The sequence below is a fragment of the Oncorhynchus nerka genome, linkage group LG19 (genome assembly GCF_034236695.1).
Source record: "Oncorhynchus nerka isolate Pitt River linkage group LG19, Oner_Uvic_2.0, whole genome shotgun sequence".
Taxonomy (NCBI): Eukaryota; Metazoa; Chordata; class Actinopteri; order Salmoniformes; family Salmonidae; genus Oncorhynchus; species Oncorhynchus nerka.
The window spans coordinates 11990304-12017534 of NC_088414.1; the positions used below are offsets into that span (position 1 = coordinate 11990304).

At 47.8% G+C, this 27231-nt stretch overlaps 2 protein-coding genes across 3 annotated transcripts in view; one reads left to right on the top strand and one right to left on the bottom strand.

The window, feature by feature from the left end:
* Positions 1-1203: 1203 nt before the first annotated feature.
* On the top strand, positions 1204-4007 carry LOC115101055 (tubulin alpha chain, testis-specific-like). Its single transcript, XM_029620222.2, has 6 exons — positions 1204-1314; positions 1461-1683; positions 1796-1944; positions 2682-2834; positions 3011-3538; positions 3646-4007. Exons 1-6 carry the CDS (start codon positions 1312-1314, stop codon positions 3940-3942), a joined length of 1353 nt encoding a protein of 450 aa, XP_029476082.1. The 5' UTR covers positions 1204-1311; the 3' UTR covers positions 3943-4007.
* A 92-nt stretch (positions 4008-4099) lies between these two features.
* Positions 4100-27231, bottom strand: part of LOC115101059 (vacuolar protein sorting-associated protein 37B-like) — a 31125-nt gene continuing 7993 nt past the window's right edge. Inside the window, exons 3-5 of one of the 2 annotated variants that reach the window (XR_003859249.2) lie at positions 6750-6832; positions 4797-5508; positions 4100-4763 (exon numbers count right to left, since the gene is read on the bottom strand). Coding sequence is in view for 1 of the 2 variants with exons in the window: in XM_029620232.2 (XP_029476092.1) it covers positions 5122-5508; positions 6750-6832 (470 nt within the window). In the remaining variant the exon portion in view is untranslated. Of the gene's footprint in view, positions 5509-6749; positions 6833-27231 lie in introns of both variants that reach the window. The other variant, XM_029620232.2, reaches the window with a different exon arrangement.

Genomic DNA, 27231 nt, shown 5'->3' on the forward strand with positions numbered 1-27231 from the left:
ACCCTTCTTCCTTGTTCCTGCCCTGCCTCTTCCACTAATCCAATTGTTTCCTATGGACAGAAAAGAGCAGAGGCTCTGAGCTGTCCGATCAGGTCCATTGTCTACTTGTATCTTGTCAGTTCTCTGTTTTGCCCTGCGAGGTGGGACAGAGAGCCCGTATATAAGAAAATTGCATTTACCACTTATTGCTTAGCTAATAAAAAATACATAGTATACAATCGGTGACTCATTGTCATATTTATCCTGATACCAGATTCGAATTGACGCAACTCTAACATATTCCATTGACCTCTTTACAGCATTTACCTCCCGGATCTCCAGTTAGTTCAACTCATTTTCGCGTCTTTGAAATCCCTACATGAGGTACCATAAATATGTTTTTTATTTGTGACATTGTTCTGAAAGCCTTGCTTTACAGTTCTCCCTGTTTGTTGTCAACCAATCATGTCAATGCAGTGCAAAAAAACAGAGCCCTCGCATTGTTATAAAATGCAAAATATGGGAGGAGCAAGGCGATTTGGCCTCTGCAATTGCATCACAACCTCTGTACTGAGCCACATTTCCAGATTAAGCATAAACTAGCGCAGCCCTAGCTTTACCTGCAATAAAGTTAAGAGAAACAAGTTGTGGAAAACGTAAAACTAAACCAAACATGTTTTAATATCACCTGAAGCAACATAATTATACTGACTCGAATAACAGGATCATATTTTGCAATAGCCCAGAATAAATGCGATCTCTGAAAAGAGACTCCATTTTGCGTTGAAATATATTTATGCCGCGTTCAAAACAACTGGGAATTCGGAAAAAAAGCAAGCTCCTACATGGGAAATCGATTTGAAGGGTCATCCAACTCGGAATTCCAACTATTTCCAACCTGAAGATCACTGACGTCGTATTTTTCCGAGTTCACAGTATTTTTCCGAGTTCACGCGGCACGAGTGTCAGAGTTGGAAGACCGTTCAAATCGATTTTTCCCAGTCGGAGCTCGTTTATTTCAGAGTTCCCAGTTGTTCTGAACGCGGAATATGTTTTGTCTGTTCATTCGCGGGGCTCGGTGAAGACGTTAGGCGTAACGAAATGCTTCGTACGTTGCATGATGTGAACGGAGCACGTCACACAGACAGAGAGACAGACGCAACCAATCGGGTTGAAACAAAGGCGGGGCTCATTCTGGGGTATATATATATCATTGTGAATCGACGTATATTTTCGAAACAATTGGGCAGTTGACCGTTTGAAATTATATAGTCAAGACCGACGTTTCTTAGCAAGCCGTAAAAACTGCAGGTCATACTTTATAGAATCGAAATGGTACGTTTCATGTCGAGAGTAACTTTAGTGGCGGTGGCTAGCTCAACGGACGAACTCATTTTGGTCTCGCTAACGTTAGCTGAATTACCTTGCTTTAGCTAACATTAATTAGCCAGTCAATATAATGATTTCATTTCTACCCACAGCGTGAGTGCATCTCTATCCACGTTGGTCAGGCCGGTGTGCAGATCGGGAATGCCTGCTGGGAACTGTACTGCTTGGAACATGGGATCCAGCCCGATGGGCAGATGCCTAGTAACAAAGCCATCGGCGGAGGGGATGACTCATGCAATACCTTCTTCAGCGAGACCGGAGCGGGAAAACATGTCCCCCGTGCTGTGTTTGTGGATCTCGAACCAACTGTTGTTGGTAAAGGACGAAAATAAAGTTGGTATTCAGATGTTAATATATGTGACGTTAGATAGCGAATGTAACTTGTATAAAAAAAGGCCCGTTTAAGAAATCGCGCCTGTTTTCGTAGATGAGGTTCGCACCGGGACATACCGCCAGTTGTTCCACCCGGAGCAGCTCATCACTGGTAAAGAGGATGCCGCCAACAACTTCGCCCGAGGCCACTACACAATTGGCAAGGAGATCGTCGACCTGGTGCTGGACCGAGTTCGCAAGCTGGTTAGTAACGTTAAGTATTTTTGTTAACCTGAACTGAAGCCGTTTTCTTTCAATTCCTAGTTGTGTAAGCTAGCTACTATAGCTGCATAGCAGCGTTTAATTTTGGGGGAACAAATAGTTGGAGTAACGTTAGCTTGTTGTATTGCATGGCTCTATGATTACCCATTTTTGTACTGTTGACTAATCACATTCCGTGCATATTTGCGCAACCGTGGAATTCAAACCGAGGCTGCAATGAAAACTAGTGGGACTGTTTGCATCAATATTGGGCGGGAACTACGCTTCTATTCAAGCCTTGATTGAGATGACCCGATAGTATTGGAGAAAAGATGAGGGGAAAAACGGGCCCCTCTGACGCTGTACGTTAAAATGTGACGTGCCATGACGTAACGTGCAGCACGCATAATTGCAACTCATTCTGTGGAGTATAGCCTCTCTCCACCAGGTGTAGCGCTTCTCTCGCAGATTTAAAAACAAGAAAAGGACAGGGTAAGGGGGATACCTAGTGAATTGTACAACTGAATGCATACATTTTTGGGTCATCACTGCAAGCCAACATGACTCTCAAAAGCTGTGATGATTTGAAAAGTATGAATTTGCAAATGCTAGTGAAGTGCTTACACTGTGGAGCCTTGACCACCTGCCAATGTGGATGTTGAAAGCCATCTTAGCCACAAATGGCAAATCTACCTGTGGCGGTTGTTAACCCTGTGAGGCCTGTCTGTTTCTCACCCCAGTCGGACCAGTGCACTGGGCTTCAGGGCTTCCTGATCTTCCACAGCTTTGGTGGTGGAACCGGCTCCGGCTTTGCTTCTCTGCTCATGGAGAGACTGTCAGTGGACTATGGCAAAAAATCCAAACTGGAATTTGCCATTTACCCTTCACCTCAGGTATGGCAGTGGTTTAATTTACTTGCTCACATTAATATTTGGTAGATTTCTACATTAGCAAAATCGTATTGGACTTAATCGTCCTGTACTCAATACTTTTCTTCTATATGGAGATGTTGATTATCAAAATGTGACACCAGATGACAGGTCTACCTCTTTCTTGTGTATGTGTTCAGGTGTCCACAGCAGTGGTGGAGCCCTACAACTCTATCCTGACCACCCACACCACCCTGGAACACTCAGACTGTGCCTTCATGGTCGACAACGAGGCCATCTATGACATTTGCAGTCGGAACCTGGACATTGAGCGCCCCACTTATACTAACCTCAACAGGCTCATTGGCCAGATCGTCTCCTCCATCACAGCCTCGCTGCGTTTCGATGGAGCTCTCAATGTGGACCTGACTGAGTTCCAGACCAACCTGGTGCCATACCCCCGTATCCACTTCCCCCTGGTCACCTACGCACCCATCATCTCTGCTGAGAAGGCCTACCACGAGATGCTTTCTGTGGCAGAGATCACCAACGCTTGCTTCGAGCCAGCCAACCAGATGGTGAAGTGTGACCCTCGCCATGGCAAGTACATGGCCTGCTGCATGCTGTATCGTGGGGATGTGGTGCCTAAGGATGTCAATGCTGCCATCGCCACCATCAAGACCAAACGCACTATCCAGTTTGTTGACTGGTGCCCCACCGGCTTCAAGGTAAACATATAATGGGTTTATTCATTCAGTGATCTATCTTCCTAAACCCTTTCAAGTACAATTGGTTAGTCAGATTATTATACTTGTTTTGTTCTTGTGCCCTGTAGGTAGGCATCAACTACCAGCCACCCACAGTGGTGCCAGGTGGAGATCTTGCCAAGGTCCAGAGAGCCGTTTGCATGTTGAGCAACACCACAGCCATCGCTGAGGCCTGGGCTCGGCTCGACCACAAGTTTGATCTGATGTACGCCAAGCGTGCCTTTGTACACTGGTATGTGGGAGAGGGTATGGAGGAGGGGGAGTTCTCTGAGGCCAGAGAAGATCTGGCTGCCCTGGAGAAGGACTACGAGGAAGTGGGAGTGGATTCGGTGGAGGGAGAGGCTGAGGAAGGAGAGGAGTACTAAACCCTGACCTACTTACTGACCAATGTTTAACTTGTCGATTTTAATAAAAGTTCTTTGGTCTATTCTCCTATGTCCTTTGTACCATCTGTTCTTAGTGTTTGGTGTCCAGTAGATGGCAACGAACAGACCACTGGGACATTAGGCAGAGCACACAGTGTCAATTATAACAAGTTTATTGATTATTATGGAAAGTGAGCATGTCAACCAGTCTGCTAGTCTAGCATTACATTAGTTAGTTCCTAATGAGTATAAAACCGGTACCATACCATAGTTCATATTTGAACCTCACTTGAGGTGAGCTGTTCTAAGTGCAACTGAGAACCCACTACAGATTACAGCTAGGTGTAATGCGTCATTAAACTAATTGAATAGGATCAATCACTGAAATTACTTTGGCATACAAACACTCCCTACCCTGGACAAACTGAAATCAACTTAAGCTGCATGGTTACTGCTTTAATGTTTCAATTCCAATTGGGAGAACTCCCATCTTATACCAGTATACAAAACCACTAAACTAGCCAAGTGTGTAGTAAGATACATATCCACCCCAAATGTTTACCTCCATAAGAACACTGTACATTCCTAGTCTTGTTTCTATGAACTTTTCACACAAACTCACATCCTCCCAGCCAGCTGGAAAGAACATGCAAGCAAGACTCATCGATTAGTTGATTTAAAAATATTTACGATGCCATGCAGTACATTTTGAATTTAAATGAAAATATACTATTTGTATAGTTCTGTTCATTGTTGCTGGACCAGGACTTCTCCCTTTAGAAGCATAGGAACTTTTGAGCTAACTATGTTATGATCCCAACCTCTGTGCGCGCACACACACCCTTCTAAGGGACCTTTAGCTTACAAAAACATCAATACTGCAAGTTAGCATATCTACCAGTAAGACAGATGGTTAGGTTTAGCTATGTGTTCAGAAAGTTAGTCTTGGAATGAAACTAAAAGAGAACCAACCCCTAATGTACCGTCCAGGCTGTAGTCACTGGACAGAGTCCGTCTGTGAGAGCGGAGAGCCTCTTGAGAAGCTGGTCAGAGGACGTTTCCCTCAGTGTTACTGACAGAGGGGCTGTAATTGGTTAGGTCACCAACCCTCATTGGGTCAACCCTTCAGTGTGCCACAGGTCAAAAGGTAGGGAAGGTCATCCATGGCGACAGACCACCTCACTGCATGATGAAGCCAGTCCTGGGGGGCAGGTGTGGAGAGGGGGAGATGGGGTGTTGCTGGGAGGTTTGAAGGTAGGGCTGGGGCATGTAAGGGCAGCTGGGGAAAGGCATTGGGGGATAGGGGGTGACTGGATAGGGTAGGCCGCTGTGCTGAGGGGAGGGAGAAGAGGCAGCTCGTGTGGATTGGGGGGAGGGGGCCCCATTGGTAGAGGGGAGGTCCTGGGGTCGGCTAATCTGGGGGGGCCGAGTGAGACCCTTCAGCGCCAGCTCTCGGAGTTTGTCAATCTTGACGCGGCGCAGGTGAGCGAGATGGCGCCTCTGCTGGTAGTCGTCGATAAAGCAGTCGAGAGGCAGCTCTCCATCCAGGAACGAGTCTGCCATGTTCTACACAGGGACGGCACAAGCAAACACACTTAAACTAACACACGTCAACACAAAATACCTTAGAGTGAGTATTATTGTACGTGTAGCAGGGGTGAAAATAAGGCTGTACGGTATCCCGGGCAAAATAAATAGTGAGGGTATGCGATACTGGTAAAATATGAACCTGTCACAATAATTAAAACAAAATGTCAAGAAAACTGTAGGCTATTACACTCCTTTTTTATCATTACCGCATGTCTGAGGCATGAAAAATGCAAATGGATTTGAAAACAAGTGGTATAGCCTACACTCCAAAATCCGAAGTGGTTAAATGAAAACACTGACATTTTGCCAAGGCACAGAGGAGTGGCCAATACACAGACGTGCACGGACTGAAGGGACACACAATCGCCAAATGTCATTTCACTTTTTGGTGTTTTGTGTAACGTGTCTCGTTCCATTCACCACTGTTTGGAGAATGGAATGTGTGAACGTGCTCATGTAGCCTAGTAAAGCCCTTTGACAATCAGATAAAAAAACATGACTGGTTGTGTTTATGCCCCAATAAAAAGGTCCTACATTTTAAAAGTGAAATGACAAGTTTTTATGACAAGGCCCACAGAGATCCTATTGAATTAATATGGATTTTATATCAGATCGATAAACTGTCAGAGCAGCTTACCGATCGCTGCAGCTGTACACAGCCCATCTGTAAATAGCCCAACCAACTACCTACCTCATCCCCATATTTGTATTCGTTTTTCTGCTCTTTTGCACACCAGTACTTCTACTTGCACATCCTCATCCCACATCTATCACTCCATTGTCAATAGCTAAATTGTAATTAGTTGGCCACTATTTATTGCCTTAGCTCCTTACTTCATTTGCACACACTGTATATTTCTATTGTGTTATTGACTGTACGGTTGTTTATCCCACGTGTAACTCTGTTGTTTTTGTCGCACTGCTTTGCTTCATCTTGGCCAGGTCGCAGTTGTAAATGAGAACTTGTTCTCAACTGGCCTACCTGGTTAAATAAAGGTGAAATAAAAATGAAATAGAATTCTGTATTTTATGATTAGACCCATAAAAAAAAATGTTGGTGCACGTGCAAATATAGGAGATTTTGTACCGGGAAGAAATGAATTCTACTTTCACCCCAGAGTGTGTACATGACTGTTATTGATCTGTGTTCGTGTGTAGTTGTGAGAGTGTATTGTAGCATAAGTGTAATTGTGAGTGTATTATTGTGTGTCTCTCACCTCAGTCTCTTCCTCTATCTTGGCTCCCTCAGCTTGCAGCAGAGCCAGCAGAATGTCCAGAGAACTGTTCTCTGTACCAGGGTCTGAGAGAGAGAGAAACAGTTAGAAAACACTAAAACAAACACTGATCACCACACAGTGAATCACTGTCCTAAATCTAAGTGGTGACTTGATTTCTGGGGCAGGGCTGGAATGTGACGGGACTACAGTAGCTGGCTGGCTGGGCCATTCTGGGGCAGGGCTGGAATGGGACGGGACTACAGTAGCTGGCTGGCTGGGCCATTCAAAGGACACAAAGCAGCATTGAGTACAGGAAAGCCAGGGGTATCAGGTAACAGCTGACTGACACAGTGATCACTAGATGGCCATGCTAGAAAGGACAAAGAAAAGATCAAGCATATAAGATATCTGTTCTTGATTTAGGGGTTAATGTTAGGGCTTAGTTTGGTGGTGGAAACTGTGGTTAGAAAGTAGGGCCGGGACGATCGCGATACTTGTTAGTACTGTGGAAAGAAAACAAAACAAAACATGCAGCGGATTTAGCTTCTTTAGGAAAACAGCCCTAATGTTGGAAACAAAAATAATAATGTTGTCATCCAGAGTCACATTTATTTATTTTCCAAACTATTAAAATCACACAATATTTTACATACAGCAGGTTTTTAAAAGACCAAAGAGTTTGGCCTGCTTCGTGTTTGAATTTTTGACATGGGGGAAGAAAGAAAAAACCCATTGCGATACTGGTATCGTCACAGCCATTTTAGAAAGGCTGTGTGCTTCCCTCCTTTCTATCGTGGCCATGTTGTGACAACCCGAATGACAGAGGATCAGTATCTTGGAACGACAACTGACTGAACTGGCTAGACCAGACAGACATGTAGCTGGTAGAAAACAGTCAGCTACCAACACAGACACAGAGAGAGAAAGACTAGTCTTTCAGAGAGCAAGAGTGCACAGATTGAGATGTAGAGACAGAGACTGGTACACACTGTGGACTTAGTAATGTGGACTAGCTAGGGCTCTTATCGAATGTGGACTTGCTAGCGTTCTTATCTAGTGTGCACTAGCTAAAGCTCTTGCCAATTGTGGACTAGCTAGGGCTCTTACAGAGTGTGGACTTGCTATGGTAGCACGCTAGGGCTCTTCCCAAGTGTGGACTAGTTACTAAGGCTCTTCCCAAGTGTAGACTAGTTACTAAGGCTCTTACCAAGTGTGGACTTGCTAGGGTAGCACGCTAGGCTCTTACTAGTTAGTGTGGACTTCTATGGGACTAGCGTTACTAGGCTCTTACCAAGTGTGGACTAGTTACTAAGGCTCTTACAGAGTGTGGACTTGCTTGGGTAGCGTGCTAGGGCTCTAGGGGACTCTTACCAAGTGTGGACTAGTTACTAAGGCTCTTACAGAGTGTGGACTTGCTAGGTAGCGTGCTAGGGCTCTTACCAAGTGTGGACTAGTTACTAAGGCTCTTACAGAGTGTGGACTTGCTAGGGTAGCGTGCTAGGGCTCTTACCAAGTGTGGACTAGTTACTAAGGCTCTTACACAGTGTGGACTTGCTAGGGTAGCGTGCTAGGGCTCTTACCAAGTGTGGACTAGTTACTAAGGCTCTTACACAGTGTGGACTTGCTAGGGTAGCGTGCTAGGGCTCTTACCAAGTGTGGACTAGTTACTAAGGATCTTAACAAGTGTAGACTAGTTACTAAGGCTCTTACCAAATGTGGACTATCTACTAAGGCTCTTACAGAGTGTGGACTTGCTAGGGTAGCGTGCTAGGGCTCTTACCAAGTGTGGACTAGTTACTAAGGCTCTTACCGAGTGTGGACTTGCTATGGTAGCGTGCTAGGGCTCTTACCAAGTGTGGACTAGTTACTAAGGCTCTTCCCAAGTGTGGACTATCTACTAAGGCTCTTACAGAGTGTGGACTTGCTATGGTAGCGTGCTAGGGCTCTTACCAAGTGTGGACTAGTTACTAAGGCTCTTACAGAGTGTGGACTTGCTTGGGTAGCATGCTGCTGTGGACTAGGGCTCTTACCAAGTGGACTGGACTCTTAGTTACTAAGGCTCTTCCCAAGTGTGGACAGAGTGTGGACTTGCTTGGACTTGTATGGTAGTGCTAGGGCTCTTACCAAGTGTGGTCTAGTTACTAAGGCTCTTACAGAGTGTGGACTTGCTAGGGTAGCGTGCTAGGGCTCTTACCAAGTGTGGACTAGTTACTAAGGCTCTTACAGAGTGTGGACTTGCTAGGGTAGCGTGCTAGGGCTCTTACCAAGTGTGGACTAGTTACTAAGGCTCTTACACAGTGTGGACTTGCTAGGGTAGCGTGCTAGGGCTCTTACCAAGTGTGGACTAGTTACTAAGGCTCTTACACAGTGTGGACTTGCTAGGGTAGCGTGCTAGGGCTCTTACCAAGTGTGGACTAGTTACTAAGGCTCTTACACAGTGTGGACTTGCTAGGGTAGCGTGCTAGGGCTCTTACCAAGTGTGGACTAGGTACTAAGGCTCTTACACAGTGTGGACTTGCTAGGGTAGCGTGCTAGGGCTCTTACCAAGTGTGGACTAGTTACTAAGGATCTTAACAAGTGTAGACTAGTTACTAAGGCTCTTACAGAGTGTGGACTTGCTAGGGTAGCGTGCTAGGGCTCTTACCAAGTGTGGACTAGTTACTAAGGCTCTTACCGAGTGTGGACTTGCTATGGTAGCGTGCTAGGGCTCTTACCAAGTGTGGACTAGTTACTAAGGCTCTTACAGAGTGTGGACTTGCTAGGGTAGCATGCTAGGGCTCTTACCAAGTGTGGACTAGTTACTAAGGCTCTTACCAAGTGTGGACTTGCTGTGGACTTGCTAGGGTGCTGCTAGGGCTCTTAACAAGTGTGGACTAGTTACTAAGGCTCTTACAGAGTGTGGACTTGCTTGGGTAGCGTGCTAGGGCTCTTACCAAGTGTGGACTAGTTACTAAGGCTCTTACAGAGTGTGGACTTGCTATGGTAGCGTGCTAGGGCTCTTACCAAGTGTGGACTAGTTACTAAGGCTCTTACAGAGTGTGGACTTGCTTGGGTAGCGTGCTAGGGCTCTTACCAAGTGTGGTCTAGTTACTAGGGCTCTTACCAAGTGTGGTCTAGTTACTAAGGCTCTTACAGAGTGTGGACTTGCTAGGGTAGCGTGCTAGGGCTCTTACCAAGTGTGGACTAGTTACTAAGGCTCTTACACAGTGTGGACTTGCTAGGGTAGCGTGCTAGGGCTCTTACCAAGTGTGGACTAGTTACTAAGGCTCTTACACAGTGTGGACTTGCTAGGGTAGCGTGCTAGGGCTCTTACCAAGTGTGGACTAGTTACTAAGGCTCTTACAGAGTGTGGACTTGCTAGGGTAGCGTGCTAGGGCTCTTACCAAGTGTGGACTAGTTACTAAGGCTCTTACAGAGTGTGGACTTGCTAGGGTAGCATGCTAGGGCTCTTACCAAGTGTGGACTAGTTACTAAGGCTCTTACAGAGTGTGGACTTGCTAGGGTAGCATGCTAGGGCTCTTACCAAGTGTGGACTAGTTACTAAGGCTCTTACAGAGTGTGGACTTGCTTGGGTAGCGTGCTAGGGCTCTTACCAAGTGTGGACTAGTTACTAAGGCTCTTACAGAGTGTGGACTTGCTAGGGTAGCGTGCTAGGGCTCTTACCAAGTGTGGACTAGTTACTAAGGCTCTTACAGAGTGTGGACTTGCTAGGGTAGCGTGCTAGGGCTCTTACCAAGTGTGGACTAGTTACTAAGGCTCTTACACAGTGTGGACTTGCTAGGGTAGCGTGCTAGGGCTCTTACCAAGTGTGGACTAGTTACTAAGGCTCTTACACAGTGTGGACTTGCTAGGTAGCGTGCTAGGGCTCTTACCAAGTGTGGACTAGTTACTAAGGCTCTTACACAGTGTGGACTTGCTAGGGTAGCGTGCTAGGGCTCTTACCAAGTGTGGACTAGTTACTAAGGATCTTACCGAGTCTGGACTTGCTAGGGTAGCATGCTAGGGCTCTTACCAAGTGTGGACTAGTTACTAAGGCTCTTACAGAGTGTGGACTTGCTTGGGTAGCGTGCTAGGGCTCTTACCAAGTGTGAACTAGTTACTAAGGCTCTTACAGAGTGTGGACTTGCTAGGGTAGCGTGCTAGGGCTCTTACCAAGTGTGGACTAGTTACTAAGGCTCTTACAGAGTGTGGACTTGCTAGGGTAGCGTGCTAGGGCTCTTACCAAGTGTGGACTAGTTACTAAGGCTCTTACACAGTGTGGACTTGCTAGGGTAGCGTGCTAGGGCTCTTACCAAGTGTGGACTAGTTACTAAGGCTCTTACCAAGTGTGGACTAGTTACTAAGGGACTCTTACAGAGTGTTACAGGACTTGCTAGGGTAGCGTGCTAGGGCTCTTACCAAGTGTGGACTAGTTACTAAGGCTCTTACACAGTGTGGACTTGCTAGGGTAGCGTGCTAGGGCTCTTACCAAGTGTGGACTAGTTACTAAGGCTCTTACAGAGTGTTGACTTGCTATGGTAGCATGCTAGGGCTCTTACCAAGTGTGGACTAGTTACTAAGGCTCTTACAGAGTGTGGACTTGCTAGGGTAGCGTGCTAGGGCTCTTACCAAGTGTGGACTAGTTACTAAGGCTCTTACCGAGTGTGGACTTGCTAGGGTAGCATGCTAGGGCTCTTACAGAGTGTGGACTAGTTACTAAGGCTCTTACCGAGTGTGGACTTGCTATGGTAGCGTGCTAGGGCTCTTACCAAGTGTGGACTAGTTACTAAGGCTCTTACAGAGTGTGGACTTGCTTGGGTAGCGTGCTAGGGCTCTTACCAAGTGTGGACTAGTTACTAAGGCTCTTACAGAGTGTGGACTTGCTTGGGTAGCGTGCTAGGGCTCTTACCAAGTGTGGTCTAGTTACTAGGGCTCTTACCAAGTGTGGTCTAGTTACTAAGGCTCTTACAGAGTGTGGACTTGCTAGGGTAGCGTGCTAGGGCTCTTACCAAGTGTGGACTAGTTACTAAGGCTCTTACACAGTGTGGACTTGCTAGGGTAGCGTGCTAGGGCTCTTACCAAGTGTGGACTAGTTACTAAGGCTCTTACACAGTGTGGACTTGCTAGGGTAGCGTGCTAGGGCTCTTACCAAGTGTGGACTATTTACTAAGGCTCTTACAGAGTGTTGACTTGCTATGGTAGCATGCTAGGGCTCTTACAGAGTGTGGACTAGTTACTCAGGCTCTTACAGAGTGTGGACTTGCTAGGGTAGCGTGCTTCTTACCAAGTGTGGACTAGTTACTAAGGCTCTTACAGAGTGTGGACTTGCTAGGGTAGCATGCTAGGGCTCTTACCAAGTGTGGACTAGTTACTAAGGCTCTTACAAGTGTGGACTTCTACTAAGCTCTTACAGAGTGTGGACTTGCTTGGGTAGCGTGCTAGGGCTCTTACCAAGTGTGAACTAGTTACTAAGGCTCTTACAGAGTGTGGACTTGCTAGGATAGCGTGTTAGGGCTCTTACCAAGTGTGGACTAGTTACTAAGGCTCTTACCGAGTGTGGACTTGCTAGGGTAGCGTGCTAGGGCTCTTACCAAGTGTGGACTAGTTACTAAGGCTCTTACCGAGTGTGGACTTGCTAGGGTAGCGTGCTAGGGCTCTTACCGAGTGTGGACTTGCTAGGGTAGCGTGCTAGGGCTCTTACCAAGTGTGGACTAGTTACTAAGGCTCTTACCAAGTGTGGACTAGTTACTAAGGCTCTTACCGAGTGTGGACTTGCTAGGGCTCTTACCAAGTGTGGACTAGTTACTAAGGCTCTTACCGAGTCTGGACTTGCTAGGGTAGCATGCTAGGGCTCTTACCAAGTGTGGACTAGACTAAGGCTCTTACCAAGTGTGGACTCTCTTACAGAGTGTGGACTTGCTAGGGTAGCGTGCTAGGGCTCTTACCAAGTGTGGACTAGTTACTAAGGCTCTTACCGAGTGTGGACTTGCTATGGTAGCGTGCTAGGGCTCTTACCAAGTGTGGACTAGTTACTAAGGCTCTTGTGGAGTGTGGACTTGCTTGGGTAGCGTGCTAGGGCTCTTACCAAGTGTGGACTAGTTACTAAGGCTCTTACAGAGTGTGGACTTGCTTGGGTAGCGTGCTAGGGCTCTTACCAAGTGTGGTCTAGTTACTAGGGCTCTTACCAAGTGTGGTCTAGTTACTAAGGCTCTTACAGAGTGTGGACTTGCTAGGGTAGCGTGCTAGGGCTCTTACCAAGTGTGGACTAGTTACTAAGGCTCTTACACAGTGTGGACTTGCTAGGGTAGCGTGCTAGGGCTCTTACCAAGTGTGGACTAGTTACTAAGGCTCTTACACAGTGTGGACTTGCTAGGGTAGCGTGCTAGGGCTCTTACCAAGTGTGGACTAGTTACTAAGGCTCTTACACAGTGTGGACTTGCTAGGGTAGCGTGCTAGGGCTCTTACCAAGTGTGGACTAGTTACTAAGGATCTTAACAAGTGTAGACGAGTTACTAAGGCTCTTACAGAGTGTGGACTTGCTATGGTAGCGTGCTAGGGCTCTTACCAAGTGTGGACTAGTTACTAAGGCTCTTACAGAGTGTGGACTTGCTAGGGTAGCGTGCTAGGGCTCTTACCAAGTGTGGACTAGTTACTCAGGCTCTTACAGAGTGTGGACTTGCTAGGGTAGCGTGCTAGGGCTCTTACCAAGTGTGGACTAGTTACTAAGGCTCTTACCGAGTCTGGACTTGCTAGGGTAGCATGCTAGGGCTCTTACCAAGTGTGGACTAGTTACTAAGGCTCTTACCAAGTGTGGACTATCTACTAAGGCTCTTACAGAGTGTGGACTTGCTTGGGTAGCGTGCTAGGGCTCTTACCAAGTGTGAACTAGTTACTAAGGCTCTTACCGAGTGTGGACTTGCTAGGGTAGCGTGCTAGGGCTCTTACCAAGTGTGGACTAGTTACTAAGGCTCTTACAGAGTGTGGACTTGCTAGGGTAGCGTGCTAGGGCTCTTACCAAGTGTGGACTTGTTACTAAGGCTCTTACCAAGTGTGGACTAGTTACTAAGGCTCTTACCAAGTGTGGACTATCTACTAAGGCTCTTACAGAGTGTGGACTTGCTAGGGTAGCGTGCTAGGGCTCTTACAGAGTGTGGACTAGTTACTAAGGCTCTTACAGAGTGTGGACTTGCTAGGGTAGCGTGCTAGGGCTCTTACCAAGTGTGGACTAGTTACTAAGGCTCTTACAGAGTCTGGACTTGCTAGGTAGCATGCTAGGGCTCTTACCAAGTGTGGACTAGTTACTAAGGCTCTTACCAAGTGTGGACTATCTACTAAGGCTCTTACAGAGTGTGGACTTGCTTGGGTAGCGTGCTAGGGCTCTTACCAAGTGTGAACTAGTTACTAAGGCTCTTACCGAGTGTGGACTTGCTAGGGTAGCGTGTTAGGGCTCTTACCAAGTGTGGACTAGTTACTAAGGCTCTTACCGAGTGTGGACTTGCTAGGGTAGCGTGCTAGGGCTCTTACCAAGTGTGGACTAGTTACTAAGGCTCTTACCGAGTGTGGACTTGCTAGGGTAGCGTGCTAGGGCTCTTACAGAGTGTGGACTAGTTACTAAGGCTCTTACAGAGTGTGGACTTGCTAGGGTAGCGTGCTGTGGACTAGTTACTAAGGCTCTTACCAAGTGTGGACTAGTTACTAAGGCTCTTACCGAGTGTGGACTTGCTAGGCTCTTACCAAGTGTGGACTAGTTACTAAGGCTCTTACCGAGTCTGGACTTGCTAGGGTAGCATGCTAGGGCTCTTACCAAGTGTGGACTAGTTACTAAGGCTCTTACCGAGTCTGGACTTGCTAGGGTAGCATGCTAGGGCTCTTACCAAGTGTGGACTAGTTACTAAGGCTCTTACCAAGTGTGGACTTGCTATGGTAGCGTGCTAGGGCTCTTACCAAGTGTGGACTAGTTACTAAGGCTCTTGTGGAGTGTGGACTTGCTTGGGTAGCGTGCTAGGGCTCTTACCAAGTGTGGACTAGTTACTAAGGCTCTTACAGAGTGTGGACTTGCTTGGGTAGCGTGCTAGGGCTCTTACCAAGTGTGGTCTAGTTACTAGGGCTCTTACCAAGTGTGGTCTAGTTACTAAGGCTCTTACAGAGTGTGGACTTGCTAGGGTAGCGTGCTAGGGCTCTTACCAAGTGTGGACTAGTTACTAAGGCTCTTACAGAGTGTGGACTTGCTAGGGTAGCGTGCTAGGGCTCTTACCAAGTGTGGACTAGTTACTAAGGCTCTTACACAGTGTGGACTTGCTAGGGTAGCGTGCTAGGGCTCTTACCAAGTGTGGACTAGTTACTAAGGCTCTTACACAGTGTGGACTTGCTAGGGTAGCGTGCTAGGGCTCTTACCAAGTGTGGACTAGTTACTAAGGCTCTTACACAGTGTGGACTTGCTAGGGTAGCGTGCTAGGGCTCTTACCAAGTGTGGACTAGTTACTAAGGCTCTTACCAAGTGTGGACTATCTACTAAGACTCTTACAGAGTGTGGACTTGCTAGGGTAGCGTGCTAGGGCTCTTACCAAGTGTGGACTAGTTACTAAGGCTCTTACAGAGTGTGGACTTGCTAGGGTAGCATGCTAGGGCTCTTACAGAGTGTGGACTAGTTACTAAGGCTCTTACAGAGTGTTGACTTGCTATGGTAGCATGCTAGGGCTCTTACAGAGTGTGGACTAGTTACTCAGGCTCTTACCAAGTGTGGACTATCTACTAAGGCTCTTACAGAGTGTGGACTTGCTTGGGTAGCGTGCTAGGGCTCTTACCAAGTGTGAACTAGTTACTAAGGCTCTTACCGAGTGTGGACTTGCTAGGGTAGCGTGCTAGGGCTCTTACCAAGTGTGGACTAGTTACGAAGGCTCTTACCGAGTGTGGACTTGTTAGGGTAGCATGCTAGGGCTCTTACCAAGTGTGGACTAGTTACTAAGGCTCTTACAGAGTGTGGACTTGCTAGGGTAGCGTGTTAGGGCTCTTACCAAGTGTGGACTTGTTACTAAGGCTCTTACCAAGTGTGGACTAGTTACTAAGGCTCTTACCAAGTGTGGACTAGTTACTAAGGCTCTTACCAAGTGTGGACTATCTACTAAGGCTCTTACAGAGTGTGGACTTGCTAGGGTAGCGTGCTAGGGCTCTTACAGAGTGTGGACTAGTTACTAAGGCTCTTACAGAGTGTGGACTTGCTAGGGTAGCGTGCTAGGGCTCTTACCAAGTGTGGACTAGTTACTAAGGCTCTTACAGAGTCTGGACTTGCTAGGGTAGCATGCTAGGGCTCTTACCAAGTGTGGACTAGTTACTAAGGCTCTTACCAAGTGTGAACTAGTTACTAAGGCTCTTACCGAGTGTGGACTTGCTAGGGTAGCGTGCTAGGGCTCTTACCAAGTGTGGACTAGTTACGAAGGCTCTTACCGAGTGTGGACTTGTTAGGGTAGCGTGCTAGGGCTCTTACCAAGTGTGGACTAGTTACTAAGGCTCTTACACAGTGTGGACTTGCTAGGGTAGCGTGCTAGGGCTCTTACCAAGTGTGGACTAGTTACTAAGGATCTTAACAAGTGTAGACGAGTTACTAAGGCTCTTACAGAGTGTGGACTTGCTATGGTAGCGTGCTAGGGCTCTTACCAAGTGTGGACTAGTTACTAAGGCTCTTACAGAGTGTGGACTTGCTAGGGTAGCGTGCTAGGGCTCTTACCAAGTGTGGACTAGTTACTCAGGCTCTTACAGAGTGTGGACTTGCTAGGGTAGCGTGCTAGGGCTCTTACCAAGTGTGGACTAGTTACTAAGGCTCTTACCGAGTCTGGACTTGCTAGGGTAGCATGCTAGGCTCTTACCAAGTGTGGACTAGTTACTAAGGCTCTTACCAAGTGTGGACTAGTTACTAAGGCTCTTACAGAGTGTGGACTTGCTTGGGTAGCGTGCTAGGGCTCTTACCAAGTGTGGACTAGTTACTAAGGCTCTTACAGAGTGTGGACTTGCTAGGGTAGCGTGCTAGGGCTCTTACCAAGTGTGGACTAGTTACTAAGGCTCTTACAGAGTGTGGACTTGCTAGGGTAGCGTGCTAGGGCTCTTACCAAGTGTGGACTTGTTACTAAGGCTCTTACCAAGTGTGGACTAGTTACTAAGGCTCTTACCAAGTGTGGACTATCTACTAAGGCTCTTACAGAGTGTGGACTTGCTAGGGTAGCGTGCTAGGGCTCTTACAGAGTGTGGACTAGTTACTAAGGCTCTTACAGAGTGTGGACTTGCTAGGGTAGCGTGCTAGGGCTCTTACCAAGTGTGGACTAGTTACTAAGGCTCTTACAGAGTCTGGACTTGCTAGGGTAGCATGCTAGGGCTCTTACCAAGTGTGGACTAGTTACTAAGGCTCTTACCAAGTGTGGACTATCTACTAAGGCTCTTACAGAGTGTGGACTTGCTTGGGTAGCGTGCTAGGGCTCTTACCAAGTGTGAACTAGTTACTAAGGCTCTTACCGAGTGTGGACTTGCTAGGGTAGCGTGTTAGGGCTCTTACCAAGTGTGGACTAGTTACTAAGGCTCTTACCGAGTGTGGACTTGCTAGGGTAGCGTGCTAGGGCTCTTACCGAGTGTGGACTAGTTACTAAGGCTCTTACCGAGTGTGGACTTGCTAGGGTAGCGTGCTAGGGCTCTTACAGAGTGTGGACTAGTTACTAAGGCTCTTACAGAGTGTGGACTTGCTAGGGTAGCGTGCTAGGGCTCTTACCAAGTGTGGACTAGTTACTAAGGCTCTTACCAAGTGTGGACTAGTTACTAAGGCTCTTACCGAGTCTGGACTTGCTAGGGCAGCATGCTAGGGCTCTTACCAAGTGTGGACTAGTTAATTAAGGCTCTTACCAAGTGTGGACTAGTTACTAAGGCTCTTACCGAGTGTGGACTTGCTAGGGCTCTTACCAAGTGTGGACTAGTTACTAAGGCTCTTACCGAGTCTGGACTTGCTAGGGTAGCATGCTAGGGCTCTTACCAAGTGTGGACTAGTTACTAAGGCTCTTACCGAGTCTGGACTTGCTAGGGTAGCATGCTAGGGCTCTTACCAAGTGTGGACTAGTTACTAAGGCTCTTACCAAGTGTGGACTTGCTATGGTAGCGTGCTAGGGCTCTTACCAAGTGTGGACTAGTTACTAAGGCTCTTGTGGAGTGTGGACTTGCTTGGGTAGCGTGCTAGGGCTCTTACCAAGTGTGGACTAGTTACTAAGGCTCTTACAGAGTGTGGACTTGCTTGGGTAGCGTGCTAGGGCTCTTACCAAGTGTGGTCTAGTTACTAGGGCTCTTACCAAGTGTGGTCTAGTTACTAAGGCTCTTACAGAGTGTGGACTTGCTAGGGTAGCGTGCTAGGGCTCTTACCAAGTGTGGACTAGTTACTAAGGCTCTTACAGAGTGTGGACTTGCTAGGGTAGCGTGCTAGGGCTCTTACCAAGTGTGGACTAGTTACTAAGGCTCTTACACAGTGTGGACTTGCTAGGGTAGCGTGCTAGGGCTCTTACCAAGTGTGGACTAGTTACTAAGGCTCTTACACAGTGTGGACTTGCTAGGGTAGCGTGCTAGGCTCTTACCAAGTGTGGACTAGTTACTAAGGCTCTTACACAGTGTGGACTTGCTAGGGTAGCGTGCTAGGGCTCTTACCAAGTGTGGACTAGTTACTAAGGCTCTTACCAAGTGTGGACTATCTACTAAGACTCTTACAGAGTGTGGACTTGCTAGGGTAGCGTGCTAGGGCTCTTACCAAGTGTGGACTAGTTACTAAGGCTCTTACAGAGTGTGGACTTGCTAGGGTAGCATGCTAGGGCTCTTACAGAGTGTGGACTAGTTACTAAGGCTCTTACAGAGTGTTGACTTGCTATGGTAGCATGCTAGGGCTCTTACAGAGTGTGGACTAGTTACTCAGGCTCTTACAGAGTGTGGACTTGCTAGGGTAGCGTGCTAGGGCTCTTACCAAGTGTGGACTAGTTACTAAGGCTCTTACCGAGTCTGGACTTGCTAGGGTAGCATGCTAGGGCTCTTACCAAGTGTGGACTAGTTACTAAGGCTCTTACCAAGTGTGGACTATCTACTAAGGCTCTTACAGAGTGTGGACTTGCTTGGGTAGCGTGCTAGGGCTCTTACCAAGTGTGAACTAGTTACTAAGGCTCTTACCGAGTGTGGACTTGCTAGGGTAGCGTGCTAGGGCTCTTACCAAGTGTGGACTAGTTACGAAGGCTCTTACCGAGTGTGGACTTGTTAGGGTAGCATGCTAGGGCTCTTACCAAGTGTGGACTAGTTACTAGGGCTCTTACAGAGTGTGGACTTGCTAGGGTAGCGTGTTAGGGCTCTTACCAAGTGTGGACTTGTTACTAAGGCTCTTACCAAGTGTGGACTAGTTACTAAGGCTCTTACCAAGTGTGGACTAGTTACTAAGGCTCTTACCAAGTGTGGACTATCTACTAAGGCTCTTACAGAGTGTGGACTTGCTAGGGTAGCGTGCTAGGGCTCTTACAGAGTGTGGACTAGTTACTAAGGCTCTTACAGAGTGTGGACTTGCTAGGGTAGCGTGCTAGGGCTCTTACCAAGTGTGGACTAGTTACTAAGGCTCTTACAGAGTCTGGACTTGCTAGGGTAGCATGCTAGGGCTCTTACCAAGTGTGGACTAGTTACTAAGGCTCTTACCAAGTGTGAACTAGTTACTAAGGCTCTTACCGAGTGTGGACTTGCTAGGGTAGCGTGCTAGGGCTCTTACCAAGTGTGGACTAGTTACGAAGGCTCTTACCGAGTGTGGACTTGTTAGGGTAGCATGCTAGGGCTCTTACCAAGTGTGGACTAGTTACTAGGGCTCTTACAGAGTGTGGACTTGCTAGGGTAGCGCTCTTACCAAGTGTGGACTTGTTACTAAGGCTCTTACCAAGTGTGGACTAGTTACTAAGGCTCTTACCAAGTGTTGACTATCTACTAAGGCTCTTACAGAGTGTGGACTTGCTAGGGTAGCGTGCTAGGGCTCTTACAGAGTGTGGACTAGTTACTAAGGCTCTTACAGAGTGTGGACTTGCTAGGGTAGCGTGCTAGGCTCTTACCAAGTGTGGACTAGTTACTAAGGCTCTTACAGAGTCTGGACTTGCTAGGGTAGCATGCTAGGGCTCTTACCAAGTGTGGACTAGTTACTAAGGCTCTTACCAAGTGTGGACTATCTACTAAGGCTCTTACAGAGTGTGGACTTGCTTGGGTAGCGTGCTAGGGCTCTTACCAAGTGTGAACTAGTTACTAAGGCTCTTACCGAGTGTGGACTTGCTAGGGTAGCGTGTTAGGGCTCTTACCAAGTGTGGACTAGTTACTAAGGCTCTTACCGAGTGTGGACTTGCTAGGGTAGCGTGCTAGGGCTCTTACCGAGTGTGGACTAGTTACTAAGGCTCTTACCGAGTGTGGACTTGCTAGGGGTAGCGTGCTAGGGCTCTTACAGAGTGTGGACTAGTTACTAAGGCTCTTACAGAGTGTGGACTTGCTAGGGCAGCATGCTAGGGCTCTTACCAAGTGTGGACTAGTTACTAAGGCTCTTACCAAGTGTGGACTAGTTACTAAGGCTCTTACCGAGTGTGGACTTGCTAGGGCTCTTACCAAGTGTGGACTAGTTACTAAGGCTCTTACCGAGTCTGGACTTGCTAGGGTAGCATGCTAGGGCTCTTACCAAGTGTGGACTAGTTACTAAGGCTCTTACCAAGTGTGGACTATCTACTAAGGCTCTTACAGAGTGTGGACTTGCTAGGGTAGCGTGCTAGGGCTCTTACCAAGTGTGGACTAGTTACTAAGGCTCTTACAGAGTGTGGACTTGCTTGGGTAGCGTGCTAGGGCTCTTACCAAGTGTGGTCTAGTTACTAGGGCTCTTACCAAGTGTGGTCTAGTTACTAAGGCTCTTACAGAGTGTGGACTTGCTAGGGTAGCGTGCTAGGGCTCTTACCAAGTGTGGACTAGTTACTAAGGCTCTTACAGAGTGTGGACTTGCTAGGGTAGCGTGCTAGGGCTCTTACCAAGTGTGGACTAGTTACTAAGGCTCTTACACAGTGTGGACTTGCTAGGGTAGCGTGCTAGGGCTCTTACCAAGTGTGGACTAGTTACTAAGGCTCTTACACAGTGTGGACTTGCTAGGGTAGCGTGCTAGGGCTCTTACCAAGTGTGGACTAGTTACTAAGGCTCTTACACAGTGTGGACTTGCTAGGGTAGCATGCTAGGGCTCTTACAGAGTGTGGACTAGTTACTAAGGCTCTTACAGAGTGTTGACTTGCTATGGTAGCATGCTAGGGCTCTTACAGAGTGTGGACTAGTTACTCAGGCTCTTACAGAGTGTGGACTTGCTAGGGTAGCGTGCTAGGGCTCTTACCAAGTGTGGACTAGTTACTAAGGATCTTAACAAGTGTGGACTATCTACTAAGGCTCTTACAGAGTGTGGACTTGCTTGGGTAGCGTGCTAGGGCTCTTACCAAGTGTGAACTAGTTACTAAGGCTCTTACCGAGTGTGGACTTGCTAGGGTAGCGTGTTAGGGCTCTTACCAAGTGTGGACTAGTTACTAAGGCTCTTACCGAGTGTGGACTTGCTAGGGTAGCGTGCTAGGGCTCTTACCGAGTGTGGACTAGTTACTAAGGCTCTTACCGAGTGTGGACTTGCTAGGGTAGCGTGTTAGGGCTCTTACCAAGTGTGGACTAGTTACTAAGGCTCTTACCGAGTGTGGACTTGCTAGGGTAGCGTGCTAGGGCTCTTACCAAGTGTGGACTAGTTACTAAGGCTCTTACCAAGTGTGGACTATCTACTAAGGCTCTTACAGAGTGTGGACTTGCTTGGGTAGCGTGCTAGGGCTCTTACCAAGTGTGAACTAGTTACTAAGGCTCTTACCGAGTGTGGACTTGCTAGGGTAGCGTGTTAGGGCTCTTACCAAGTGTGGACTAGTTACTAAGGCTCTTACCGAGTGTGGACTTGCTAGGGTAGCGTGCTAGGGCTCTTACCGAGTGTGGACTAGTTACTAAGGCTCTTACCGAGTGTGGACTTGCTAGGGTAGCGTGCTAGGGCTCTTACAGAGTGTGGACTAGTTACTAAGGCTCTTACAGAGTGTGGACTTGCTAGGGCAGCATGCTAGGGCTCTTACCAAGTGTGGACTAGTTACTAAGGCTCTTACCAAGTGTGGACTAGTTACTAAGGCTCTTACCGAGTGTGGACTTGCTAGGGCTCTTACCAAGTGTGGACTAGTTACTAAGGCTCTTACCGAGTCTGGACTTGCTAGGGTAGCATGCTAGGGCTCTTACCAAGTGTGGACTAGTTACTAAGGCTCTTACCAAGTGTGGACTATCTACTAAGGCTCTTACAGAGTGTGGACTTGCTAGGGTAGCGTGCTAGGGCTCTTACCAAGTGTGGACTAGTTACTAAGGCTCTTACAGAGTGTGGACTTGCTTGGGTAGCGTGCTAGGGCTCTTACCAAGTGTGGTCTAGTTACTAGGGCTCTTACCAAGTGTGGTCTAGTTACTAAGGCTCTTACCAAGTGTGGACTATCTACTAAGGCTCTTACAGAGTGTGGACTTGCTAGGGTAGCGTGCTAGGGCTCTTACCAAGTGTGGACTAGTTACTAAGGCTCTTACAGAGTGTGGACTTGCTAGGGTAGCGTGCTAGGGCTCTTACCAAGTGTGGACTAGTTACTAAGGCTCTTACACAGTGTGGACTTGCTAGGGTAGCGTGCTAGGGCTCTTACCAAGTGTGGACTAGTTACTAAGGCTCTTACACAGTGTGGACTTGCTAGGGTAGCGTGTTAGGGCTCTTACCAAGTGTGGACTAGTTACTAAGGCTCTTACACAGTGTGGACTTGCTATGGTAGCGTGCTAGGGCTCTTACCAAGTGTGGACTAGTTACTAAGGCTCTTGTGGAGTGTGGACTTGCTTGGGTAGCGTGCTAGGGCTCTTACCAAGTGTGGACTAGTTACTAAGGCTCTTACCGAGTGTGGACTTGCTAGGGTAGCGTGCTAGGGCTCTTACCAAGTGTGGACTAGTTACGAAGGCTCTTACCGAGTGTGGACTTGTTAGGGTAGCATGCTAGGGCTCTTACCAAGTGTGGACTAGTTACTAGGGCTCTTACAGAGTGTGGACTTGCTAGGGTAGCGTGTTAGGGCTCTTACCAAGTGTGGACTTGTTACTAAGGCTCTTACCAAGTGTGGACTAGTTACTAAGGCTCTTACCAAGTGTGGACTATCTACTAAGGCTCTTACAGAGTGTGGACTATCTACTAAGGCTCTTACAGAGTGTGGACTTGCTAGGGTAGCGTGCTAGGGCTCTTACAGAGTGTGGACTAGTTACTAAGGCTCTTACAGAGTGTGGACTTGCTAGGGTAGCGTGCTAGGGCTCTTACCAAGTGTGGACTAGTTACTAAGGCTCTTACAGAGTCTGGACTTGCTAGGGTAGCATGCTAGGGCTCTTACCAAGTGTGGACTAGTTACTAAGGCTCTTACCAAGTGTGGACTATCTACTAAGGCTCTTACAGAGTGTGGACTTGCTTGGGTAGCGTGCTAGGGCTCTTACCAAGTGTGAACTAGTTACTAAGGCTCTTACCGAGTGTGGACTTGCTAGGGTAGCGTGTTAGGGCTCTTACCAAGTGTGGACTAGTTACTAAGGCTCTTACCGAGTGTGGACTTGCTAGGGTAGCGTGCTAGGGCTCTTACCGAGTGTGGACTAGTTACTAAGGCTCTTACCGAGTGTGGACTTGCTAGGGTAGCGTGCTAGGGCTCTTACAGAGTGTGGACTAGTTACTAAGGCTCTTACAGAGTGTGGACTTGCTAGGGTAGCGTGCTAGGGCTCTTACCAAGTGTGGACTAGTTACTAAGGCTCTTACCAAGTGTGGACTAGTTACTAAGGCTCTTACCGAGTCTGGACTTGCTAGGGCAGCATGCTAGGGCTCTTACCAAGTGTGGACTAGTTACTAAGGCTCTTACCAAGTGTGGACTAGATACTAAGGCTCTTACCGAGTGTGGACTTGCTAGGGCTCTTACCAAGTGTGGACTAGTTACTAAGGCTCTTACCGAGTCTGGACTTGCTAGGGTAGCATGCTAGGGCTCTTACCAAGTGTGGACTAGTTACTAAGGCTCTTACCAAGTGTGGACTATCTACTAAGGCTCTTACAGAGTGTGGACTTGCTAGGGTAGCGTGCTAGGGCTCTTACCAAGTGTGGACTAGTTACTAAGGCTCTTACCGAGTGTGGACTTGCTATGGTAGCGTGCTAGGGCTCTTACCAAGTGTGGACTAGTTACTAAGGCTCTTACAGAGTGTGGACTTGCTTGGGTAGCGTGTTAGGGCTCTTACCAAGTGTGGTCTAGTTACTAGGGCTCTTACCAAGTGTGGTCTAGTTACTAAGGCTCTTACAGAGTGTGGACTTGCTAGGGTAGCGTGCTAGGGCTCTTACCAAGTGTGGACTAGTTACTAAGGCTCTTACAGAGTGTGGACTTGCTAGGGTAGCGTGCTAGGGCTCTTACCAAGTGTGGACTAGTTACTAAGGCTCTTACACAGTGTGGACTTGCTAGGGTAGCGTGCTAGGGCTCTTACCAAGTGTGGACTAGTTACTAAGGCTCTTACACAGTGTGGACTTGCTAGGGTAGCGTGCTAGGGCTCTTACCAAGTGTGGACTAGTTACTAAGGCTCTTACACAGTGTGGACTTGCTAGGGTAGCGTGCTAGGGCTCTTACCAAGTGTGGACTAGTTACTAAGGATCTTAACAAGTGTAGACGAGTTACTAAGGCTCTTACAGAGTGTGGACTTGCTATGGTAGCGTGCTAGGGCTCTTACCAAGTGTGGACTAGTTACTAAGGCTCTTACAGAGTGTGGACTTGCTTGGGTAGCGTGCTAGGGCTCTTACCAAGTGTGGACTAGTTACTAAGGCTCTTACAGAGTGTGGACTTGCTAGGGTAGCATGCTAGGGCTCTTACAGAGTGTGGACTAGTTACTAAGGCTCTTACAGAGTGTTGACTTGCTATGGTAGCATGCTAGGGCTCTTACAGAGTGTGGACTAGTTACTCAGGCTCTTACAGAGTGTGGACTTGCTAGGGTAGCGTGCTAGGGCTCTTACCAATTGTGGACTAGTTACTAAGGCTCTTACCAAGTGTGGACTATCTACTAAGGCTCTTACAGAGTGTGGACTTGCTTGGGTAGCGTGCTAGGGCTCTTACCAAGTGTGAACTAGTTACTAAGGCTCTTACCGAGTGTGGACTTGCTAGGGTAGCGTGTTAGGGCTCTTACCAAGTGTGGACTAGTTACTAAGGCTCTTACCGAGTGTGGACTTGCTAGGGTAGCGTGCTAGGGCTCTTACCGAGTGTGGACTAGTTACTAAGGCTCTTACCGAGTGTGGACTTGCTAGGGTAGCGTGCTAGGGCTCTTACAGAGTGTGGACTAGTTACTAAGGCTCTTACCGAGTCTGGACTTGCTAGGGCAGCATGCTAGGGCTCTTACCAAGTGTGGACTAGTTACTAAGGCTCTTACCAAGTGTGGACTAGTTACTAAGACTCTTACCGAGTGTGGACTTGCTAGGGCTCTTACCAAGTGTGGACTAGTTACTAAGGCTCTTACCGAGTCTGGACTTGATAGGGTAGCATGCTAGGGCTCTTACCAAGTGTGGACTAGTTACTAAGGCTCTTACCAAGTGTGGACTATCTACTAAGGCTCTTACAGAGTGTGGACTTGCTAGGGTAGCGTGCTAGGGCTCTTACCAAGTGTGGACTAGTTACTAAGGCTCTTACCGAGTGTGGACTTGCTATGGTAGCGTGCTAGGGCTCTTACCAAGTGTGGACTAGTTACTAAGGCTCTTGTGGAGTGTGGACTTGCTTGGGTAGCGTGCTAGGGCTCTTACCAAGTGTGGACTAGTTACTAAGGCTCTTACAGAGTGTGGACTTGCTTGGGTAGCGTGCTAGGGCTCTTACCAAGTGTGGTCTAGTTACTAGGGCTCTTACCAAGTGTGGTCTAGTTACTAAGGCTCTTACAGAGTGTGGACTTGCTAGGGTAGCGTGCTAGGGCTCTTACCAAGTGTGGACTAGTTACTAAGGCTCTTACAGAGTGTGGACTTGCTAGGGTAGCGTGCTAGGGCTCTTACCAAGTGTGGACTAGTTACTAAGGCTCTTACACAGTGTGGACTTGCTAGGGTAGCGTGCTAGGGCTCTTACCAAGTGTGGACTAGTTACTAAGGCTCTTACACAGTGTGGACTTGCTAGGGCAGCGTGCTAGGGCTCTTACCAAGTGTGGACTAGTTACTAAGGCTCTTACACAGTGTGGACTTGCTAGGGTAGCGTGCTAGGGCTCTTACCAAGTGTGGACTAGTTACTAAGGATCTTAACAAGTGTAGACGAGTTACTAAGGCTCTTACAGAGTGTGGACTTGCTATGGTAGCGTGCTAGGGCTCTTACCAAGTGTGGACTAGTTACTAAGGCTCTTACAGAGTGTGGACTTGCTTGGGTAGCGTGCTAGGGCTCTTACCAAGTGTGGACTATCTACTAAGACTCTTACAGAGTGTGGATTTGCTAGGGTAGCGTGCTAGGGCTCTTACCAAGTGTGGACTAGTTACTAAGGCTCTTACAGAGTGTGGACTTGCTAGGGTAGCGTGCTAGGGCTCTTACCAAGTGTGGACTAGTTACTAAGGCTCTTACAGAGTGTGGACTTGCTAGGGTAGCATGCTAGGGCTCTTACAGAGTGTGGACTAGTTACTAAGGCTCTTACAGAGTGTGGACTTGCTAGGGTAGCGTGCTAGGGCTCTTACCAAGTGTGGACTAGTTACTAAGGCTCTTACCGAGTGTGGACTTGCTAGGGTAGCATGCTAGGGCTCTTACCAAGTGTGGACTAGTTACTAAGGCTCTTACCAAGTGTGGACTATCTACTAAGGCTCTTACAGAGTGTGGACTTGCTTGGGTAGCGTGCTAGGGCTCTTACCAAGTGTGAACTAGTTACGAAGGCTCTTACCGAGTGTGGACTTGTTAGGGTAGCATGCTAGGGCTCTTACCAAGTGTGGACTAGTTACTAAGGCTCTTACCAAGTGTGGACTAGTTACTAAGGCTCTTACCGAGTCTGGACTTGCTAGGGCAGCATGCTAGGGCTCTTACCAAGTGTGGACTAGTTACTAAGGCTCTTACCAAGTGTGGACTAGATACTAAGGCTCTTACCGAGTGTGGACTTGCTAGGGCTCTTACCAAGTGTGGACTAGTTACTAAGGCTCTTACCGAGTCTGGACTTGCTAGGGTAGCATGCTAGGGCTCTTACCAAGTGTGGACTAGTTACTAAGGCTCTTACCAAGTGTGGACTATCTACTAAGGCTCTTACAGAGTGTGGACTTGCTAGGGTAGCGTGCTAGGGCTCTTACCAAGTGTGGACTAGTTACTAAGGCTCTTACCGAGTGTGGACTTGCTATGGTAGCGTGCTAGGGCTCTTACCAAGTGTGGACTAGTTACTAAGGCTCTTACTGAGTGTGGACTTGCTTGGCTAGCGT